General features: G+C 34.3%; 1 protein-coding gene across 6 annotated transcripts in view; it reads right to left on the bottom strand.

The window, feature by feature from the left end:
* Window positions 1–276: 276 nt before the first annotated feature.
* The window catches only part of LOC123006926 (homeobox protein abdominal-A homolog), a 124,134-nt gene continuing 103,942 nt past the window's right edge, over window positions 277–20,468 (bottom strand). For all 6 annotated transcript variants that reach the window (XM_044401853.1, XM_044401858.1, XM_044401855.1 and 3 more), the window contains one exon: window positions 277–2,442. In XM_044401853.1, the coding sequence (XP_044257788.1) occupies window positions 2,039–2,442 (404 nt within the window). In that variant the 3' untranslated portion in view covers window positions 277–2,038. The remainder of the gene's footprint in view (window positions 2,443–20,468) is intronic.

The raw sequence follows: 20,468 nt of genomic DNA, 5'->3' as shown, positions 1-20,468 counted from the left end.
ACTGTGAGATTCCTTCGGTCGCTAATACTCTCCGAAATAAGTGTCTAGACAGGAAACGCCGTCTCTAAATTGCACCGCGAATTTTCGAAGTAAGTTTGATTATTTCCAATTTATGGTTAAGACTATTACCATTACCGGCATGATACGGTGTTTACGGAAGAGCATGTCAGTTGCATTATATTCAGTTTAGGGTCGTTGGCTCAAATTGGATATATTCCAAGTGTTGCGCAATGCGGTCAAGCATCCCCATAGTTTTCGCAATTAAAAGGCTTTGTATTTCCAAAGAAATATTTATTCAGTTCAGACAATCTGTACAATACATCTTATAAGGTTATACAATTATATATGAAACATGGCATCAAAGCAAATGGTAGCACTATAGAAGTGACGGTTTTTTTATAATACATTGAAGAGTAATTCGGCTTGGAGAGCTGGTATGGAAGTCTACCTCAAACAGTACGAAACATGTACACTTACACTACTTACGATATTATAAACATTTTATAAATTACGTTAATTACAGTCATACAAACGTTCCACAACAAAATAATCGCACTGGGTAAATGATATGATTTTTTATAAAATGTTCGAAAACGAAAAGGAAATAACAGGTTTACACTGACGACAAACTTAACAAATGTTGTACCAAAGATATGCTCTGAATCATTTCGTTACAAAAATGATAAGGATTGCACGTGTTTTTCTAGAAAACTAACTAACAACCAACAAATTATTGCACTTTTAACAAATTTCCGTTTCATCAATGCAAACCCATTTATAACGAAAAAAGTGTAAGTCAATACAGCTTCACAAAATCTAACGGATTTTCTATCACAGGCTGAAGAGAGCTGCAAATAGTTTTTTTGTGAAATAATCACTCAAATGGAACAATCACACCGGTGTGGGGGAGTTTTCGAATGAAAGCGAAATTAATTTCAGAAGGTACACATCGACAAATAAATTAAACGAAATCCTAGGCAAGTATTGGTACTTGTACTACATACTGGTTGCTAAATATGAACCTACACTAGTAAGCTTTTTGTTTCCTTAAAAGCATTAATCAGTCCAAGTTTGCTTGAATATAGGGAATTCATTAACAATACGTCTACATGGCCGTAGCAATATGTATTTACAGTAACTGTTCTGTACAATATTAATTGATTAAGTGAAGGATCGGTTAAATAACTCAATAATACCGAAAAAAAATAGAATTTTTTCTCAAAAAATTAACAAAAATGGCGTATACGTATTCATTTTCTTTACATATTAAACAAAAAATTTACATTTTGCTTTACAATTTGTGACTTGAAAATATTGTACAATTTTACGTATCTAAATGTGGAGAAGGCTCACCCGCCAACAAACTATTACATAGTTTTACACATAACAACATCAATAATCTAAGAAAATATTTTACACGAGAAGACGAGTTGGGATACGACAATAGCTATGAATTAGAAGGAAAATTACGCTTAGATGTAAGTTAATTTTTGTTTTAATCTACTAAAGTGTATTTTTAGGTTTTTACTACCCTGACACCAAATTACGTATAAGAGTACTAAGAGTAAAATACTCGGCCGTTTTCAGTTTTCTTTTAATTAGCGGAAAAACTGCTGGAAACTTGTAAAAATATATGAGTGAGTCCTGTTCACTATAATATGGCTGGTTGCTTTTCTAAGCTTGGCACAAAGTTAAAACAAAGTAAAACGTAACAAGCAACAAATTTGCAAATTTTGCTATTGAAAAAAAAACAAGAGTATAAAAAAACATGACGCATTTCTAATGCTTGTTAAAACTTAAATAATTAATCACAACAGTGGTACGTAAAATAACGTCAATGAGTTTAGATCAGAACCTGATCGTCTAACTTAAAAAATACTATAAAAATTACTTTTAAGTATAAAATATTAACGTGAACACACTACTTTATGTACAACGAATCAAAACACAAATAACGAAGCTTCTTTGTATAAAACAAAAAGTCAAGTCACTCGTCACTAGAGTCCGGTCACTGACACTTGTCGGAGTCACTGCACAATTATGTAGGTACTTTCGAGACGGCTTTGAGTAGATCCGAGCCTCCACTTTTGTCCAAGCTCATCTTCATGGGGTCGTGGTGGTGCTGGTGGATCGACGAATGCGTCTGCTGTTCGATCTTCTGCTGCTTTTCCTGCTGCTGTTGCTTGTGCCTTTCCTGCTCCTCCCGCTCTCGTCTGGCCTGCTCATTGATCTCCTTCACCGCCCTCAACTCCTTTTTCAGCTTCATCCTCCTGTTCTGAAACCAGATTTTGATTTGTCTCTCTGTCAGACATAAAGCATGTGCGATTTCAATGCGTCTCCGCCGGGTTAAATAGTGATTAAAGTGAAACTCTTTCTCGAGTTCTAAAGTTTGAAACCTTGTGTAGGTCTGCCGACCGCGTCGTCGAGGGCACCCGTTCGGACCTGCAACAAAACGCCGAAAGTCAATAAAAGGCGACTTTCTCTTTTACGAACGCTGTAAACCCTTTATTAAAGAACTAAAAAACTACCCGGAGAAATGCTTTAAACCGTTCGACTTTCTAAAGGGTTTGGAAGACAGTCAGCATCACTGTCACTGAGACGGCTATAAAATATAACCGTTACGGCTCTAAGCCCTGTTTACGTCAAGAAAAAGCGCAATAAAACATTCGGACGATGTTCGATTGCCGCTTTATTGTACCGAAAAGAATTCAGATTTTGCCCAGAAATGCCACTAATGGAAAAATTCGACAATTGCTGCACTCGAAAAGTGATTAATGTAACGTAATAAAAAAAGTTTATTGCCCGAATTAATGACTAAGCACGGATGTTACAATATTTAACGTTTAATGGCTTGAGGAAATCAATGCTTTGATGTCTGTATTACGTACCCCCATACTGTCTAATTCTAAGTCATCAAATAAATCTCACTTAAGTTTTTACAACCAATATCCAAATAAGAAACCAAACAAAGTCGTTTCAAAAAATACGTACTGAATGTGGATTTTCAACTAATTTATTTTTTATTATAATATAAAAGTAATAAAATATACCTAAATGTACATTTTATACCTTTTTACCTTAGAATCGTACAAAACTATGTTCTAATTCATAACTAACATTGTTTAATCTTCTGTTTGTTGTTTCAATGTTACACAAACCAAAATATTTCTTAAATTTGAGACTTATCATTGCCCCGATTATGCTCACATGTCAGAATTTATTTCTTAGTTAATTTCAAAAATATATGTACCTATATGTAGGTATAATAATTTGTTACTATTCTGTTGGATAAATCCGGACATGTAAAATTGTGATTCAAATATTTATTTAAGTAATGGTAATCATGTCTATGTCTTGTTATGTTTATTTAGAAAACACATGTATGGAGTTTATTTAACTTATTACCTAAAACACATTACCATTAATTAATTGCTTTACATATTCATGAATTGAAATTGTTGCTTCCTGAGATACAAATTTAAAAAAACCTATGATTTTTTTATGTCAAGCAAGCGTACGCCAGGAAATAAATTTCGATTTTTTGTCGGATCTCCCGTCTTGTACATACGACAAAAAGCATTTCTCTGCTTATCCTCATCCTTGCAGTAAATCGGCCGAAACGCCGGCGCATTTTGTAAGAAAGCGTCCATTAATAGCGTCATAATCGCATCCTTTTTTCTAGCCATCTCCCGTCATTAACCCTCTAAAATTTTTCGGTTGTTGCCCCCATCTCCAGTGCATTTCCCACAAATCCCTATTTACGATTTTCTCTTCGTTTTTTTCCGAATGTGTTCGACGTATCAGCTTATTAATGTCTTACTGCTGTCGGTGTACACGTTACAGATAAGATACGGCCCTCGGTACAATGGAATCCCAGTCGGCCAGGGAAGCAATATGGCGGTCCCGGTCGTAGCCATAGCAACCGGCCCTTCACCGCAGGGTTCACCCCTCTGCACTAAATCACCACTGGAATGATTTACGGCCCTTAGACCGATTCCAAATGGGTAATTAATGCAAACCCATCCGTGGTTGAGAATCCAAAATTTGAAAGGTTTTTCGAATTATGATGGGGCTATCAGAGTTAATTGTTATGGGAAGACGTTGCACACATCTGCTACGGGGAATAAATGTATGCAAATCAAAGAGAGACTGTGAGTGGAGGTGAAATCGGGAAATTCAGTTCACGTATTTTCGCCCTTTCCTTCACAGTCCTTCGACTTAGACGCAGCCGGTGCAGAAATCGTGACTGAGATGATATTACGTTCAACTCCCAATCGAGTTTTCTTGAAACGTTTTAAACATTTATCATGACATAAACTTTAAAATCCAATTATCGGATAATGGATAGACGCAAAGTTTCACAATCTCGATCAAAGCCCTTGTTACTGACACAAACTTGGTCCAAAACCAGAATCAGAAGGAAATGATACATTGAGACAACTCAATACATATTTCCAACTCGTAACAGGTTTAAACAATTTTTTAACAACAATTGTTGTCACAAAGCAGCAACAGAAATAAGCAATTTTAAACACTACCAAGTTCCTTTTATCTCTCTATTTTATCAAAACAAATATTTTTGTGGCACTTGAATCATAAATACATACAAGCATAAATATTTCCAATAAAAATCCATTTTTGATTTAGTTAAATAATAATTAAATAAAAAAAAACAGATTGCAAACAAAAACTTGCGATTTTTGTAAAGTTCAAAAAATTAATAAGAAATGCTCTCTCAAATTTCTTTTGTAAAAAATTCTAAAATTCTAAAATTCTTGAGTAAATAAATAAAAAAATCTTAGAACGTGCCTACGTTTTTACTTATGTGGCTTAAGTAGCTATGCTACTTTTGTAAAATGTTTCTCAGTTGACAATTTTTACTTTGAGAGATGTTACAGTAGATAATAAAAAAGATAAAACTTTTACAGTATTTCTATTTTACTAATAAGAGAAAAAAATGGCTTAATTTATTCAGGGTTTTTAAGAAACTTCGCCCCAAACAAAAATGTCACGTAAGATGAGATACCAAGAAAAATCGATAAAAAAAATTTGTGTAGTCGTATAATAATTTCGAAATTACGGGAGTTTAAATTTTGCACTTTGAAGCTATATTTCTGTATAATATGTATATAAATATAAATAAATATTCTGTATATGTATATGTATATAAATAATAAATAAATTCCATGTTTTTTTGCTGCAGACTATTAAAAGAGAAAACATAGAATTGTATAAGCCTAAAGTTATTTGTTTGAAGTTTTTGTACCTTTACTAAATAATTATGAAAAAACATTTTCAAGACCATTCGGTAACAATAAGTAGACATAAAAAAGGTGAAATCTCAAAAAATAAGCCAAATTTTTTTGACAGATACAATCTTTTTGAACATTTTTTTCTATGTTCCTGGTATCTTATTTTATTTGCCATTTTTCTCGGAAGCCCACGTTGTAAACCACCTGTATGTTTTTTTAATATTTTCCTTTAATACAACACGACAATTGTCAATATGATAGATTGTTATTGTTCTATAGCTATTAATTCAATTGATTAATTCAATTAAATTACGATATAATAAATTCATATCTGCAGACTACGAGATTGTTAGAATTATACGTTCCAGTAAAAAAGTAAGATCGCAGTAACTGTCCTACCAAAATCTTTCATTTTATTTTAAAATATTTCAGTAATTAATTAATTTAAATTGATATTAAGAGCCAAATAATATGTACTTTATGGCCAAAATTCTTGTTGTTGTGTTTTTTAACTACTATTTAATTTTAAGTACCTATACATTGTTTTGTTAAAAGAAATTCTACCTTGTCAACAAATTAATTGTTTACGCAGAAATTTTTTTGGGTTTTGGTTGGCAATAAACAATAATTTAGCAAACAGTATAATATTAATTAAGTAAGAGTATATATTTATTTTGTTTAACATATTTAATGCAGTAAGTTTTACAATCGATGCACTTATTTGTCTTAAAAACAGTTTTCTCACCCGTCCTAAAAATTGGAATTAGACGAGGCTAGAAGATTTGTCTGTAGCGGTCCCTGGCGGCAGTAAGGGCACAGTTGGGGTTAGCATCTCGTTATGTAAAGTGTCTGTTTACAGGCATAACTTACGCATTCTGCCTCGCCCATAACTTGAGCAGGCTGGCAGTTGTAGCCAAAATGATGATGGCAAATGGCTCCACGACAACCATTTTACAAGCAATTTCTAATCTTCTAATAGTCATCAAGTGATTTGTTAAATTGGTCGGCCTTTTTCTCGACCCGAAAACGGAGAAACTAATGTTTCGCAAACACAAATTCGCCTAACATTGAACAGATCCGATGACTAATTAAATTTGTTGATGTTTGAAAGATGAAAGCAAAAATTGTAAAAGAATTATTTATATAATGAAAGGTTTATTTACAAATTTTCTTTAGTTTGGTGAAACTTGCGATCTTTATTACCTACATCAATATTTCGTCGTTTCTTTGTATTTTCGACGACCGATGAACGAGACTCTATACACGACCAGTTTTCTAAGTAAACAAACAACATATCTGAACTGTTGAACTCGAATGTGGAAGACAAAGAATGTGGATAGCGTGCTACTTACTCATAATACAAGCAGAAAATTAATATAGACCATTACTTGGACAATTTGGATTAACATAATTGGATTGTTGCTGCTTATAATTGGTTGTGATTATACCAAGCGAATCAACATTATTTAATTAAGAGCTGTTTCAATTAACAAAATGCAACTACACTTTTTACAACTGATGGGACATTAACACGCTATTCTGACACGGAAAATTCACACAGCATTCCAAATTTTCTGTTTTTAAAGTCCTGTTACCCTGACATCACGCGGAATATATAATTTTCTGCTAAAAATCTCTCGTAACAAGTTTGTTTTTACGTGTCAACATTTAACACGTGCAATTTTCACGGATTTATGACCACATAAGGTCACCAAGGCCAGATCTCATTAAAATTGTAGTCAGAGACAACAAACATGTCAGTCAGTGTGCCTCAAGTCTTGCTAAGTACTCAACACGTAATAATTTTTGAAAAAAATTTCATTGAGACTAGAAGGCGTACTAAATGGTAAATCACGCGTAGGAGATGAAGGTTATTAGTGACATTATTTGGTAATAAATTTGTTGTTTATTGCACTCATTAGAGGCAAATATTGTATTGAATACGCACCAAAACAATGACATTTTTTGGTGTTTGCGCTTTACCCACTTTCTTATATTTTACTTTTACTTATTGTACGTTGTAGAAAACAAGTGATAAATAATTCAAACAATGAAATTCTTCATTGAACCTTTTTGTAAAGACTCGCCCACGCCAGTCGCATAAGAATAAGACAATCTTATAATAGCATTATTTAAAGCATTGTCTCACAAGACAGCTATCTTCTAAGTAAGATATTCGTTCTTTTATGCTACATAATCCCAAGACGTCGAATATACAGCCCGAGATAAACCCTCCCGTATCAAGTATCCTCCATGGCACCGTTTTCTTTTTCAAACATGTTAATTATTGCACATAGCCAACTTCCAAAAAACATAAATGCGGTTCCGCTGAAATGTAAATGTAATTTTCGTGGAATAATTTGTAAAGTCGTAGTTGGGATCGAGTGCACATAAAGAAATATGTATGTTTCAGCGATTGGATTAAACTCGTGTGAGGAATTCGAAATGGCCGAAAGCACGAAGTGAGGCTGAAGGAAGTGATAACTATAAAAGTAACGTTAGGGCGGAAATGAAAAGTGCGAAGAAAAGGTAAGAAGCAAGGTCGGGAACGCCATCTAGACGGACCGTTCGCACACTTTACGATTTCCAAAATCGCAGGGGTGGATTTTCACAGGAAGGACCACGAAAATGGAAAATCTGGACACGAAGTAATGATATAAATAAAACGTTTCCAAATATTTTTGCTTTCTTTTACACCTCTGATGGCGAAAAGTATTTCACTTTTCCAGTCTGTCCAGTCCATTAAATTTTATTTCCCCAAAATAAGATAAACAGTCATTAATTTTATTACCCTAATAATGCTTAATTGCCAGATAAATCGGAGTTTTTACAAAATCTATTGTCAGGTTAAAGTGACTAAAACGCAACTTAGTGGACAAGATAAAAAACAAAAACAGACTTCGGCAACTATAAATAAAACAAACTGAGATAATATATCATTTCAAATTCTTCAATTAAACAAATCATGGCATAGAAATTGATAAAATTATTTTTGTATTATGAATATGCCGACAATAGAAAGAAATTATTTTACCAAATTTTCAATTAAATGATGAATTTCCGCTTTAGGATGTTGTGAATCTTTTATAATAATAACTAACGTCAAATAAATTTCCTTAATGGGTGCGTGGGATAACAGTAATTAAAGTATTTTTTTAATTTGGAAAGTCGAAAGATGAGCACATGACTGAAACAATCATTTATTGAGAAAAAATTCAAAATTTGTTTAATGAAACTAACTAAGAAAAAGTTAAGATATGAATATTTCTACTAGTTTAAAAAAATTATTGGTACCTATACTAACAAAAAATAAGAAAGGCTCCAAAAAAATGAAATGCATATTACATTGCATCTGAATATTCTAACGTTATTCTAACGCTGAAATTCTAAAAATTTTTCCTATTTGGTAATTTAAGTAATATCATTTTTTGTCTTACTTATAATCAATCCATCGAAAACTTACAATCTACAATTGCTTGAGTTTTTTATTTTCTCTAAATTTTCTAAGACCAACACGTTAACAAATTCGTTGTCACATAAATTAGTAACAAATTCGGAAATTTTAATGTAAACCTGCCACGACTCGGCTAAAAGCCTGACTTATTTAATTTGTTTTAGTATTAAATTCTGACAGCAAATACGACATAATATATTTCACGATAAACAAGCCGATAATTCTTCGTGCCACGTCTAAGCGGGTTAATTATCCTCTAATCAGCTTGATGCGTCTCGGAATCACTTTAGCATTTGTGATCTGAAATTTAGGAAATTTCGCACTGCATCAAACAATAAAGCGCGCTCCGTGTCCATTAAAATAAAGCACAATAAACAAAATATGCGCTGCTGATTGTAGAAAGAAGTGAGTAGCAACATTCATTGTCTGAATCGTCGCATTTCTGCAACACATTCCAATTATACCGAGCAGGATGAGCAGTTTGGACTGGAAAATGGGCGCTTGCATACAGAGTGCAATTTGAGTTTTGAGTCCACAAAACTCATCCTGCGTCTCGCTTCAGCAAGCTTTGATCCTTTGCAGGAGTAGCAGGACGTGCAGTGATTTTCCTGTGGACGGTGCCAGAGTGCAGAACTGCAACACTAGCGCATTGGCGGGGTAATGTGGCATTATCTTCATTTGCGCGGCTCATGTCAGCCTACTGGGATAGGATATGCAGCAGTGTGCCCCATTATGGAAGAGTATGTGTGGTTTGCATCGTAATGAGAAATGCAATTTTATGCTGAAATGTACACGGAATTACAGGGCTGCAATGCGAATTCAAATATTCAGCACAAGGGTGGCGTGGGACCGGATTCATCAACGCTTTAATTACACCGAAAAGCAAATTTTCAGCACAAAATCGAAAAAACTCAATTTTACTGCCTAGACACACACAATTGTGTCTGCAGCAGATTTGTCCCAACACAAATTAAACAAGGCATAATACGTCTATTTATCGACCTGAACTCCCCTCTACGCCACTGGTCTGCAATAAAATTTAACTGGAAGATTTATGGCATCATTAAAATCAAAAATTTTAAAAAGTCGAGCCAAAAAAACTGCGACGGCGCTATTAACTTTGTTTTACACTTTTTGATTATTTTTGAATTTGGAAGTCAAAATAAAATAAATTTTGTAATGCGATATTGCTGAAATGTTGGGTTATTAGTACGGATTTATGAGCCTTCGGGTAGGTCTTTGTAGTTTTAGTTGGAGTTGTGAAATTTTAACGGCATTGATACTGATCAGTGATCAGAGAAACTTCCTCTTTGTGTTAAGACATTCAAAAAAAAAATCCACAATCAGTGAATTTATGTAAACACCAAAACATGACCAGTTTTGTATTTGATCCCCAGGTGTTTTTTTTTTAAGTTCTTCGAAAAATACGTATTAGTCATGGGTTTAAAAAATCGTGCGTAATTCCTACAACACAAACAAACAACAGCATCCTATTGTTTTTCCCGTGTTCGTAAATGTTATCGTTAGAGCCACACTTAACAATGTGTCGTAATCATAAATCACGTTTTATGAACTCTTAGGGTGACTACAGTTAGTTTTAACTATTAGCCAGTTTTAGAGGTGTGACAAAGTGGTCAGTTATGGCTCTAGTAGCTAAATCGGCTTTTAAATGGATTAAAAAAGTTTCGATAAAATATTATGGCACTAATCAAGGTACATTTTCCGTTACTCAATAGCTTTTATCACGACAATAACAATCTCGTCCGAGTTAAGAAACTCCATTAAGAGTAAATTGTGACAGATGCAAATCGCCGGTATGAACACGCTAATGGTTAGCAGGTACAGTTATCCTGAAAAATTATACCAGTTAGCAGTCAAATAAATAAAAGTCGAATAGTAATGCTTGGCTAAGCTGCCATTTCGCAAGCCACTTATATTGAATCTTAATGTTAAACTTGAGTCATTTAATTAAAATTAACAACGAAACGGTTTTATCGCCACGGTGCAAAATCTATTTTAACGCAATTGCACGCATTTAAAAGCCCAAAAATACAGAAGTGGGTCATGCATTTACGACTTGGGTTTCTATAGATTTATTCCTCGCGCAGACAGAGGAAATATCGCTATAAATAGTAGGTTCTTCCGCAGGAAAAACTCCAATTTCCATAAAGTATGAATATTGATAAATATGTCTTCCAGCGGCCATATTCCTGTTTTTAATGCAGATGATACCAAGAACGTGTGCAATAATTTCCCTCCTGCATTCCCGGACTTTCAATCGATAACGAGATAGCTTCAAATGTTTCACTAGCCAAACTGCTGCCAGGAGTCTCGTAAATGTTTGGATTCTTTGTTTCGAAGCTAACCCCATAGATACAAATCCCTTATTCGCTACCTCCACAATTTGTACTCAGTATTATATTGTGATTGCTCAACAGTCAAAAGATAGCAATCTAACTGAAAGAAACAGTAATCCCACTATAGAGGGAAAAAATCCAGAAAAAATCAGAATATTTTCACCCCAAAATCCAAATTTCAGCACAATTTCTGTTTGAACATTAAGGCAAACACGGGGGAGTTAGTTAATGCAAATTCGCTAGGGGTCGGCATAACTGCTTATAGTTTTAGTAAGTTAGACACGTAACTTCAGGATAATTAAAATGCAGAGTCAAATAGATAAGCCTTCCCATTGTATGCATTCCTAACATAGAAAGAATGATAAGAATATCCCTTCGTAGAGACCTCCCAAGTGCCTTAAACTGTCGTTTTCCCCAATAATGTCGTAGGGGTTGTAAACGATTTGCCAAAAATTCGAAAAATTGCCGTTTGTGGCAATTTGGGTGTGAAAGCGCTCTTCAAACGGCGTAAAAAATTGAATTGTGTTCGCGTTGTAAAAGCGTCCAACTTCCGTCCGTAACAACTCCTCTGGAAGTTTCGTAAGTCATTAAGCCGGAAAGAAAAGGCAGCAGAGCTCGTCGAGTCGCGAAAAACTTTCCTCGGGCAACCGACCGCACAAGACAGAAAGGGCAAAATAAAATATAAGTTATGGGTTTTAATCTCGGGCTCCGTAACTGTGGGGAAAAGGCCAAACTATGCTATAAATATCACTGGCTGGCAAGTATTGCTACATATTTTTGTTAGTAAGATAACTGTGTGCATCGCTGCAATTGGCGACGGCGCTTAGGGTAGAATGGCATCGGGACGCTTGAAAGTCTCGAAACACCTAAGGTTTTAACGATGTCGTAAACATCTCATTACATGACGTGTAAATCTAACGACTGCTTCTGCTTACGCTTGCTGATTTACGATCGGAGCTAAAAATAGAAGACGCTCTAACGAAGGCTAGGAGACACTTATTAAACTGTCAAAATTTTAATTGATGGGCGATTGTTTCAAGATTCACATGGGTTTATGGATTCTCACGAATAAAGCAATTACGCCTAAACAGGACAACGACAAAATGGGCACAATTATCTTTAACACCAAAATGATTTTTCAAAATCCTATTTATGTAGTATTTATCATAAATTTCACATATTCTTTTATGTAATAAAGAAACTCTTTGGTACTCAAATTTTAAATTATAAATCTTTAATAACTTGAAGACCCCAAGTCTCATAAATTACAAAAATGGGGAAATAAGCATCCATTCTCATCAGTCATCAGATCAAGAGATTCTAATATTATCAGACTTAATTATTGTCTAAACTAACAAGAAATTAAATGTTAAATAAAAAATTGTTAAAATTAAAAATGAAAAAGTGAAGGTGCTAGCAAAAGTTTTAGAAACAAGAATTAAAAGAATCATTACAAGTTTTACTGACTTATTAAAGTTATTAATAAAATGGAAGTTTGAAGACTTTTTAATAAAAATGCGACAAAATCTTTACTTCTCTCTCTCATTTATTTACAACATCACTGTATGTGATTTAATGTTTAAGACCTCTATTTTCAATTAAGAAAAAATTGGTCGATCTGCCTAAATTTGTTCGGGCCTGATAAGGGCGTAAAGAAATTAGCAATCTCATAATTTCGTGCGCCGCCCCTGCAGCAATTCCGTTGCTGCACCCATCTGTCAGCTTCCCTCTAATTGAAATTTATGTTTTCCAATAGCCCGTTTAAAACTAATTTAAAAGGGCTAACCTCCGCCATGTTGTAATTGCGCTGCAGTGGTCGAAGTCGCCCCATTGTTCAATAATGCATGTGATTTAGTAGAGGGTGGGCGAGGGCACCTGAGTCGATGTCTGGCGTTGTTTACGATCGGGTCGAGCCCAGAACATTTGTCTTGGAAACAACAATGCACCTAGGATTGGTCGGCCATGTAAAGGTCTGCACCTCCCTGATTAATGTCCGAGAATTCGGCCCCCTGCCCGGATTAATTCTTGGTGCATTATTAATGTGCGAGGGAATTTACCGTTCTTTTGTCTCGATCAACGTTTATAGAAAGAAAATTGCTTCCATGAAATTTTCAACTTCACATCAGATGCGGTGAAAACTAGTTATGCAGATGAAATTTGAGTTTCTGCGCCAAACGGTGGTATAACGGGCGGTGTTATGTTAATATTTAAACAAAGAGGATAAGTAATTTTCAACTAGGAAAATGGAGATTTCGAATTAACTCGAAGGTATTCTATTGTGCCACGTCGTATGAAAAGACGAATTATTAAATCAAATAGACGGAACGAGAAATTTTAAATGTGGCATATTTTCACCAGAATAGAGTTTTATCATCACTGCTCAAATGTTTTATGACAGGATATAAAAACAAAATGATTCTTTTATTCCGTATCCTCAATCGTTACGTTGATAACAAAACTATCACATATTTTTAATTAAGAAGAATTTAGATACAGAAATTACTTCAGTTTTAGATTAATTGGGCTTGGTTTTCCTTCCTACATGACTTTAATTATTTACTGAAACCTTGTACCATTTGCAATAAAAATATTTTATTTTGTTCAGACATTAAAAGCTTTACTGTCAACACATTCAACTTGTATAACAGGTGTTTTAAATTGTTTATTTTATTCCAATTGAAAAATTCTGGTACATATCTCCTTCTGCATCAGTTTGGTCCCTTTCCAGAGTTACAAATTTAGTACCTGTCAAAAATTATTCAAATTAGTGCTTGATTTTATCTTTCCGATTTATTAGCAATGTTTTGTTGATTTAACCAGTAGTTTAGATAAACTGTGACACAGTGGTCGTGATAGAATCATTCCAGTGAATAAAGAAATAAAAAGAGCCCGTGATAAAAACCGATAAGACGAAAACAGTTTAATAAATAGCGTAACATGCGTAGCATGTCGGACGCAATAACACGTTATGAAATATCAAGGCGATTACCCTCAATAACGGTCTAATATTATCAAATTATCACACATAGAGGCTCAGCGGGCCAGCACTCTATAACAAGACCCATTACATGGTATTAGCTTTGTAACCGCAGTAATCCAGGTACTTTATGGTAGTATTAACGCTTGAAAGCTTGCGTGACTTACCGAATTTGATCTTAGTCGAAGCTTTCATTTACATATCGCATGACTCGACCGAACGTGCTTAATTATATGTTTGGGTTAACTAACCGAAATCGGAAACTAAAACCTGACGAGGGCGAAAAGCGAGAAAATGCAAACTAGGGTGAAGTGGGGGAAACATCTCCACAGGGAAGATGACCAAGGTAAAAGAAGGTAAATTTGAAAACATAATAGTATGAAGTTTTATGATTCTAAGCTTTGAAAATTCAACTATACATCATTTAAAATTTTAGATCTTCAATAATTTCAGAATCCTAAGAACCATTAATAATTAGTCTATCAAAACTCAAAACGCTGGCATCTCGTTGATGAAAAATACGACGAATAAATTGAATGGCAATTCAAATCTGATATTTACGGGATTTTGGATAACAAGATTTTGCGATCAAATATTTCTAGGTGTAGCAGTTCAAAATTTTGAGAATTGGGTTTCTAAAACAAATTTAAAATTTTAAGACTCAAATTTTCTACAACAAAACTTCAAGATTTGATTATCCTTAAAAGTGAGTCCACTATTTTGAAATTTTCTACAAAAGAGTTTATGATTCTATGTAGGTATATTCTGTAATATTCTCATAAGTTTTCCTAAAATATAAAAACATGAGCTTTCAATATCTCAAATAAAGTTCTAAAGATTTTGGTCAATCTTAAGTCCTGAAAACCTAAGCTTTAAACGTTCAAAACTTTTTTAGAATTCTAAACTGCAATGCTCTACTGTATTTTAGGAACTTCCAGTTGTCAGAGCTTTTAAAGCTCCAAACTCAAAATATTTTGTCATATAACAAGAGCATCGTTTTTTATCTAATAAATTTTTAAATTTTACGAAAACTTTTTTTGTGATGACAATTTGACGTGTTGAATTTGGAAACATATTCTGATTAAATCATTGAATACAAATTACCAAATTTCAACGAGTAAAATTTGTCTGAGAAAAAAAGTTTAAATTGAAATTCATAAATTTATTCGATAATAACAACAATAGACGAGTTATATTTGATTACATTATTTCCAGAAGCCCCTTAGCAGAACAGCAGAACTTTTTATCACAAAAAAATTAAGAAATACCTACTGTAGGTAGGTACGTAAAAAAATTGAAATTAGTAAGTACATAAAAAGGTAAAATATAGATAGGTCAAAGTGACGTCAGAAATATTAAAAAGCTAAAAACGAAAGAGAAAACAAATCCAAACAGAAAAAAAAATATATTACACAATCTAAAACTTAGATATTAAAAAAAAATATCCTTCGAATTAACTAAATACCTATAACTGTAAAATTCAAAAATATTGTAAGATTTTTCTTAAATTTTTCAAAATCTACATTTTGATTTAAAAGGATCTGGGATTATAGCAATCTTATTTGTTTCAAGTAAATTTCTTCCAGCGAAATTATTCTGAACAAATGCTTTAATAAGCATCAAGATTAGAAGTCACCTAAAATCCGAAAGAAAATCCGTGTAACAAAATGTGTAATTCAAAGGCGTGTTATGTTTTGATTAAGCGGGTTGATAGCTGAAGATTATGGGCCGGTGTAATGTAGGTTAGACACTTTGGTGCGCAACTTGAGAACATGAACATTGAAAGCTATAAGGATACATAAACACGCGTAAAGGAGCCATTTCGCGTAACTTTATCGCCATTTTGCCGCTGTTTAAAGCAGACACAGAGTGCGTTCGAGGTGCGAGATAATGACGGTTGATAGTCTAATGACTGAGGCTGTGTAAACCTCCAGGGCGAAAATGCACGCCAATTGCCAAATTAGATCCGAAAATATGATTCGAATTATGAAACCGCGACTCTAGCAGAGACGGGATTTCAAGACGAGACAGGAGCAACGAACGGACGATGCGAGTCTAAAATTGACCAATTCATACAATGGAATCAAGTCACTGCTCGAATGAATCAAAATGCTCAAGATACGCAAGACGAATAACAAACGCATAAAAGCGATCAATATTTTATTAGAGAGTAATGCTGGCGTTATCTTTGTTTTCCAAGTTTTTCATTTGCGGATTTCTGGAGCAATCATTTAAGACTTAGACAAAGTTTTGAAAGTTGCTGTTATTTATTCCCTTCTTTCACACCTAAGCGATCCAGACTGCATTATTTCCAGATCTAGACCAAAACCAGACGCCAAAACTTTTTAATCCAATTAATTCTCGGAAATTTCTTTGACTATAACACCCTAATGACAAATTAAATAATTGTGTTCTTTTCAAACTCAATTGAAATTAACTGTAATGTTCAACTTTTCAATAGCAGTTGGTGAAATTATGAAGAGCTATGAAGTGTATTTCCCTCCAGAGTTGGCCATAATGGAAGGAAAGACGAAGCGTCATAGATATCGTCGTCGAGTAGATATAACATGTATAGTGCATTTTATCGTAATCGAATACTTTCTCTGTAGGCCGTTTGGTGCAGGTATAACAACAGCAGGGCGGATTACATGTATGCCACCCGGGAGCAGTGTTGCCAATATGATGTCATCTCATCATATAACCACTCCATTGGCGTATCCCGCTCGGTGTGTTTCACCGTTTTTATTAAGGGAACGTCGCCGTATATTTATAAATTATTGTGAGCAATTCCCTAAACCCTAAATTAATTTGACCCGTTGTGCGATGAGTTATGGGCTCGTATCCATTAGGTGGCATATTGCCAGGCGATTGCAGCGCTTTGGCGGCGTAATTAGAAAGCCTCATCGCACAGCAGCGCTCGATAGCGGCCGGAATGTAATTAATAAAGAATTTAGCCGCCGCAGCTCCTCGCAAATGACTCGGAATATCCAAGAATGCCCCGATATTAAAGTTAATTTTTATGCGAAGAAGGGACCATGATAAGACAAAGTCGCTGAATCACGAACGGACATTAAACGCATCTGTTGCCGACGAGTATTTTTCAACAAGTCAAAAGAATGGAATTTTTTGATTAACGGAACCTTTGCGTCATTTGAATAGCGACTTGTTTGATTTTAGGTGTCAAACACACCCACTTCCAATTAGCCAACAATTTTTTGCAATAAATCTGACACAATATTAATTATGAATACACAATTAAACAACAGTGGAACAAACATACTCCCTTGGCCAAACACATTTTAATAAATTCCCAGACAGGTCAAAATATACCCAAATTCTGGACAAGGTTATTCCAGATAAAGCCAGATAAAGCATTAACGTCTTAAAAAAGTTTGAAAAATGGATCTTTCAAGCCCATTACAACCGCGCTGAAAATTCATTTCTTAACTCTTAAATTCTCGTTTATTTTCTACGCTTGCTCCTATCTTAATTATGTATCTCCAAGTAATTTATATTTTCTAATTTTAGATTTTGCTTTCCTCCTTAAAATCCTCAACAATAAATAATGATTAAATCAGAACTGGCGATAGGAAATGTTAAAATAATTCGATTTGTTCCAGAACGAAGATTTTCTTTGGTCTAGTTATTTTCGGCACACGAATTCAAATAAATTCAGTGACACCAACCTCGTGTGCTAATTCCTTGTATACATTTGATTAAATTTGTTAAGTACATGGGACAGCAATTAAAAGCTGCAATGTAAAACACTTTCACATTTAAAATAATTTTAAAAACGTTTTTTTGAAGATAAGAGTTGCGTTGTAATGTAATGTAATGACAAAATTCGAAATTTTTATAATGACATTAATTTATTTAATGTTAAGTATACATAAATATTTATACCTACATAATTAATGATTAACTGATACATAAAACAACATGAACAATAAAAATAAAAATCAACAAACCATTCTGGTGGTCTCAAAGATCAGAAAATTTTCTAAAAAATCTGGCACAGGTACACAAAAAAATCAAAAAGTTTCTTGATAAATGTTTTTGTTTGCAAATAAAAAAAAACAAATTTAAGAACTATTGTTCATTTGTGGTAGTTTGATTAAATGATTCCAAGGAAGCGTTTAATAGGTGGAAAAAATTAAAGCGCCATGTCATAACGTGGCGTAGTGTATTTTTGAGCAATGAGGCAATAAAAGCGCGAAATTCCGATGAAAAAACGCATGAAATGGTGGGCAACAGCGTAGTATGATAATCACGTATCGTTTGAATTACTCGGGTAGAGAGGGGGTGTTCCCGTGTCCAGAGTAACAAAGTCGGCCTCCCTCGGGAGCAAAGGATGTGCCCTCGACCAGAAGGGGTCCGACATAAAAAGAAAACGATCCATACAATGGCGCATATACCGGCTATAGCCCGTTATGCAAACTATGGCTACTATCTCTTCTATAGGCCATTTGGCTCGCGATGGACAATCGTCGGTTAGAACCCGATTGCCGTTGAGGGACTCATCTAGAAAATTATATCATGCAGCAGGGGTGCGTGCGTTAAAGGGGAATGTTTATGGCGGCCGTTCCGACACTTGCGGCAAGTAGATAGTGTTATTTCCATAAAATTAACAACAAACAAAAAGGCTTCATTTTCATCACGAAGGGAGCTCCCACGGGAGGGTCAGAACCCGAATTTTGATGACCACGGATTCCGGCTGAAAAATCAAGCAACTAGAAACGAGAAAAATGATGTCAGTTACAGCTTAATAACTTACGCAACTAGAAATAATTAGCAATTACTTGTGACAACACAATGGAATTGATGTCATCTTCGGTAATTTCTCTTAAATTATTTATTTTATGGATGTATGCATTAGTTGCTAATAGGGGAAATTCTCGATGGAATATTTCCGTGTCTATATCATTTTACTCGATTTTTTCACCAAAGTATTGATTTTATTCAGGTACGATTGCGACCCTGTAACCAGAATCATTTTCTCTGAAACATTAATATTTTCAAGAGAAAGTGCCAGGATTCGAGACCAGATTTATGGCGCAATAGTTGTGAGACAGTGGTCCAAATTTCGTGAGCAAAACGGAGGCAAAACTCGCTTGATTCATGTGTGGGATTTGAGATCTTGCAAATTTTATGTAGCTACATTTGTCTTCTGAATTTATAAGTTGTTTGGTCTGAGCTTGTTTTCCATCTGTTTACTGGCTTACCTTTTTCTCAAGCAAATGTTGCAACTCATTTCTTTTTTCAGGCAACAACTAACCAAATTTAATTTGTTTATCATTTCTGAGTGGCGTCATAAGTGTACAAATTTTGACACGAGTCTGAGCCCATTGAAACGGCTTACTTGTCACGTTAGAGTCATAAAGCGTTCACAAAATAAAAATAAACAAGACATAAACGTAAAGCCAATAAAACGAGAAGTGTGCCCGATTGTTTTTAAATACATATTGATGTAAAAAGTGTTGCCCTCAAAATAATACCTTACTTTTTATGTTTAATAATATTTGTTTAATAAATGATGTGTTGAGTTGATAGGAAATAGTTCTAAGTTTTTTTGAGGATTGCTTTGTTTAGTTGTTACTTAAATGTATGCAAGTTTAATTAATTTTACGAAACTTTTACTACAACAAATTAAAGTAGAACAAGTAAATAAAAACATAAAATTATGAAACAAGTTAAGCCGCCAATTTACGAATCGTTTTACACCCCTATAAAGTCGTCCTGTCAACATGTAATAAAATCTTTTGAGTCGCGTTTAGATAATTGGTATATTGCTGTCATTATGCTTATTGCTTTAAAATCATGAAAGGGCGTATAAAACCGAAGTGGAGACTGATTATTTCTTGTACGTGTGTCAATAAAAGACATGCGAGCTATGACTATGTTACGGTAGATCAGTGCCTGTTTATTTTGGCAATCACGTATATTAAGTGCCATTTTATTGTTTTTAAATGAGTATAATCAGTCGTAAAAATCGTCGTAAAATCAGTGGCGTACCATGATGGTCATGCTAATGACACGAATCGCCAACTCCGAATAAATCTAGACTTTGTTTAAAGCTCTAAGACCGAATTTCAGACAATAACAAAAGGATAACACTTCTAGTATCGACACTGAGCTGCAAGAATGAAGAAATAAGCCGTACTTTCCACCATAACCGAGTTTAGTTTGTGTTTAAAAAAGACAATGTTCGGCAGTGTTTGTTGAGCTTGAGTAAACGTTGTAAAATTTAAAACTGCATCCTGGGAGTCCATCGATTTAATTTTCTGATAGCAAGGTAAATAAATAAGCGGACTCCCACCTCAAAAATTATTGGAATTTCATTCTTGAGTTAAATTTTCATCAACTAATAATTTAACAAAACGAGGGATTCTCCCAGCGTCACAATTTTGGATTAGTGTGACATCGCGTGA

Source organism: Tribolium madens, unplaced genomic scaffold (assembly GCF_015345945.1).
Source record: "Tribolium madens isolate multiple individuals breed KSU strain unplaced genomic scaffold, Tmad_KSU_1.1 Scaffold_3;HRSCAF=73;Tcas5.2_LG2, whole genome shotgun sequence".
NCBI lineage: Eukaryota > Metazoa > Arthropoda > Insecta > Coleoptera > Tenebrionidae > Tribolium > Tribolium madens.
The sequence above is the reverse complement of the archived record's forward strand: the minus strand, read 5'-3'. Positions and strand labels throughout refer to the sequence as shown.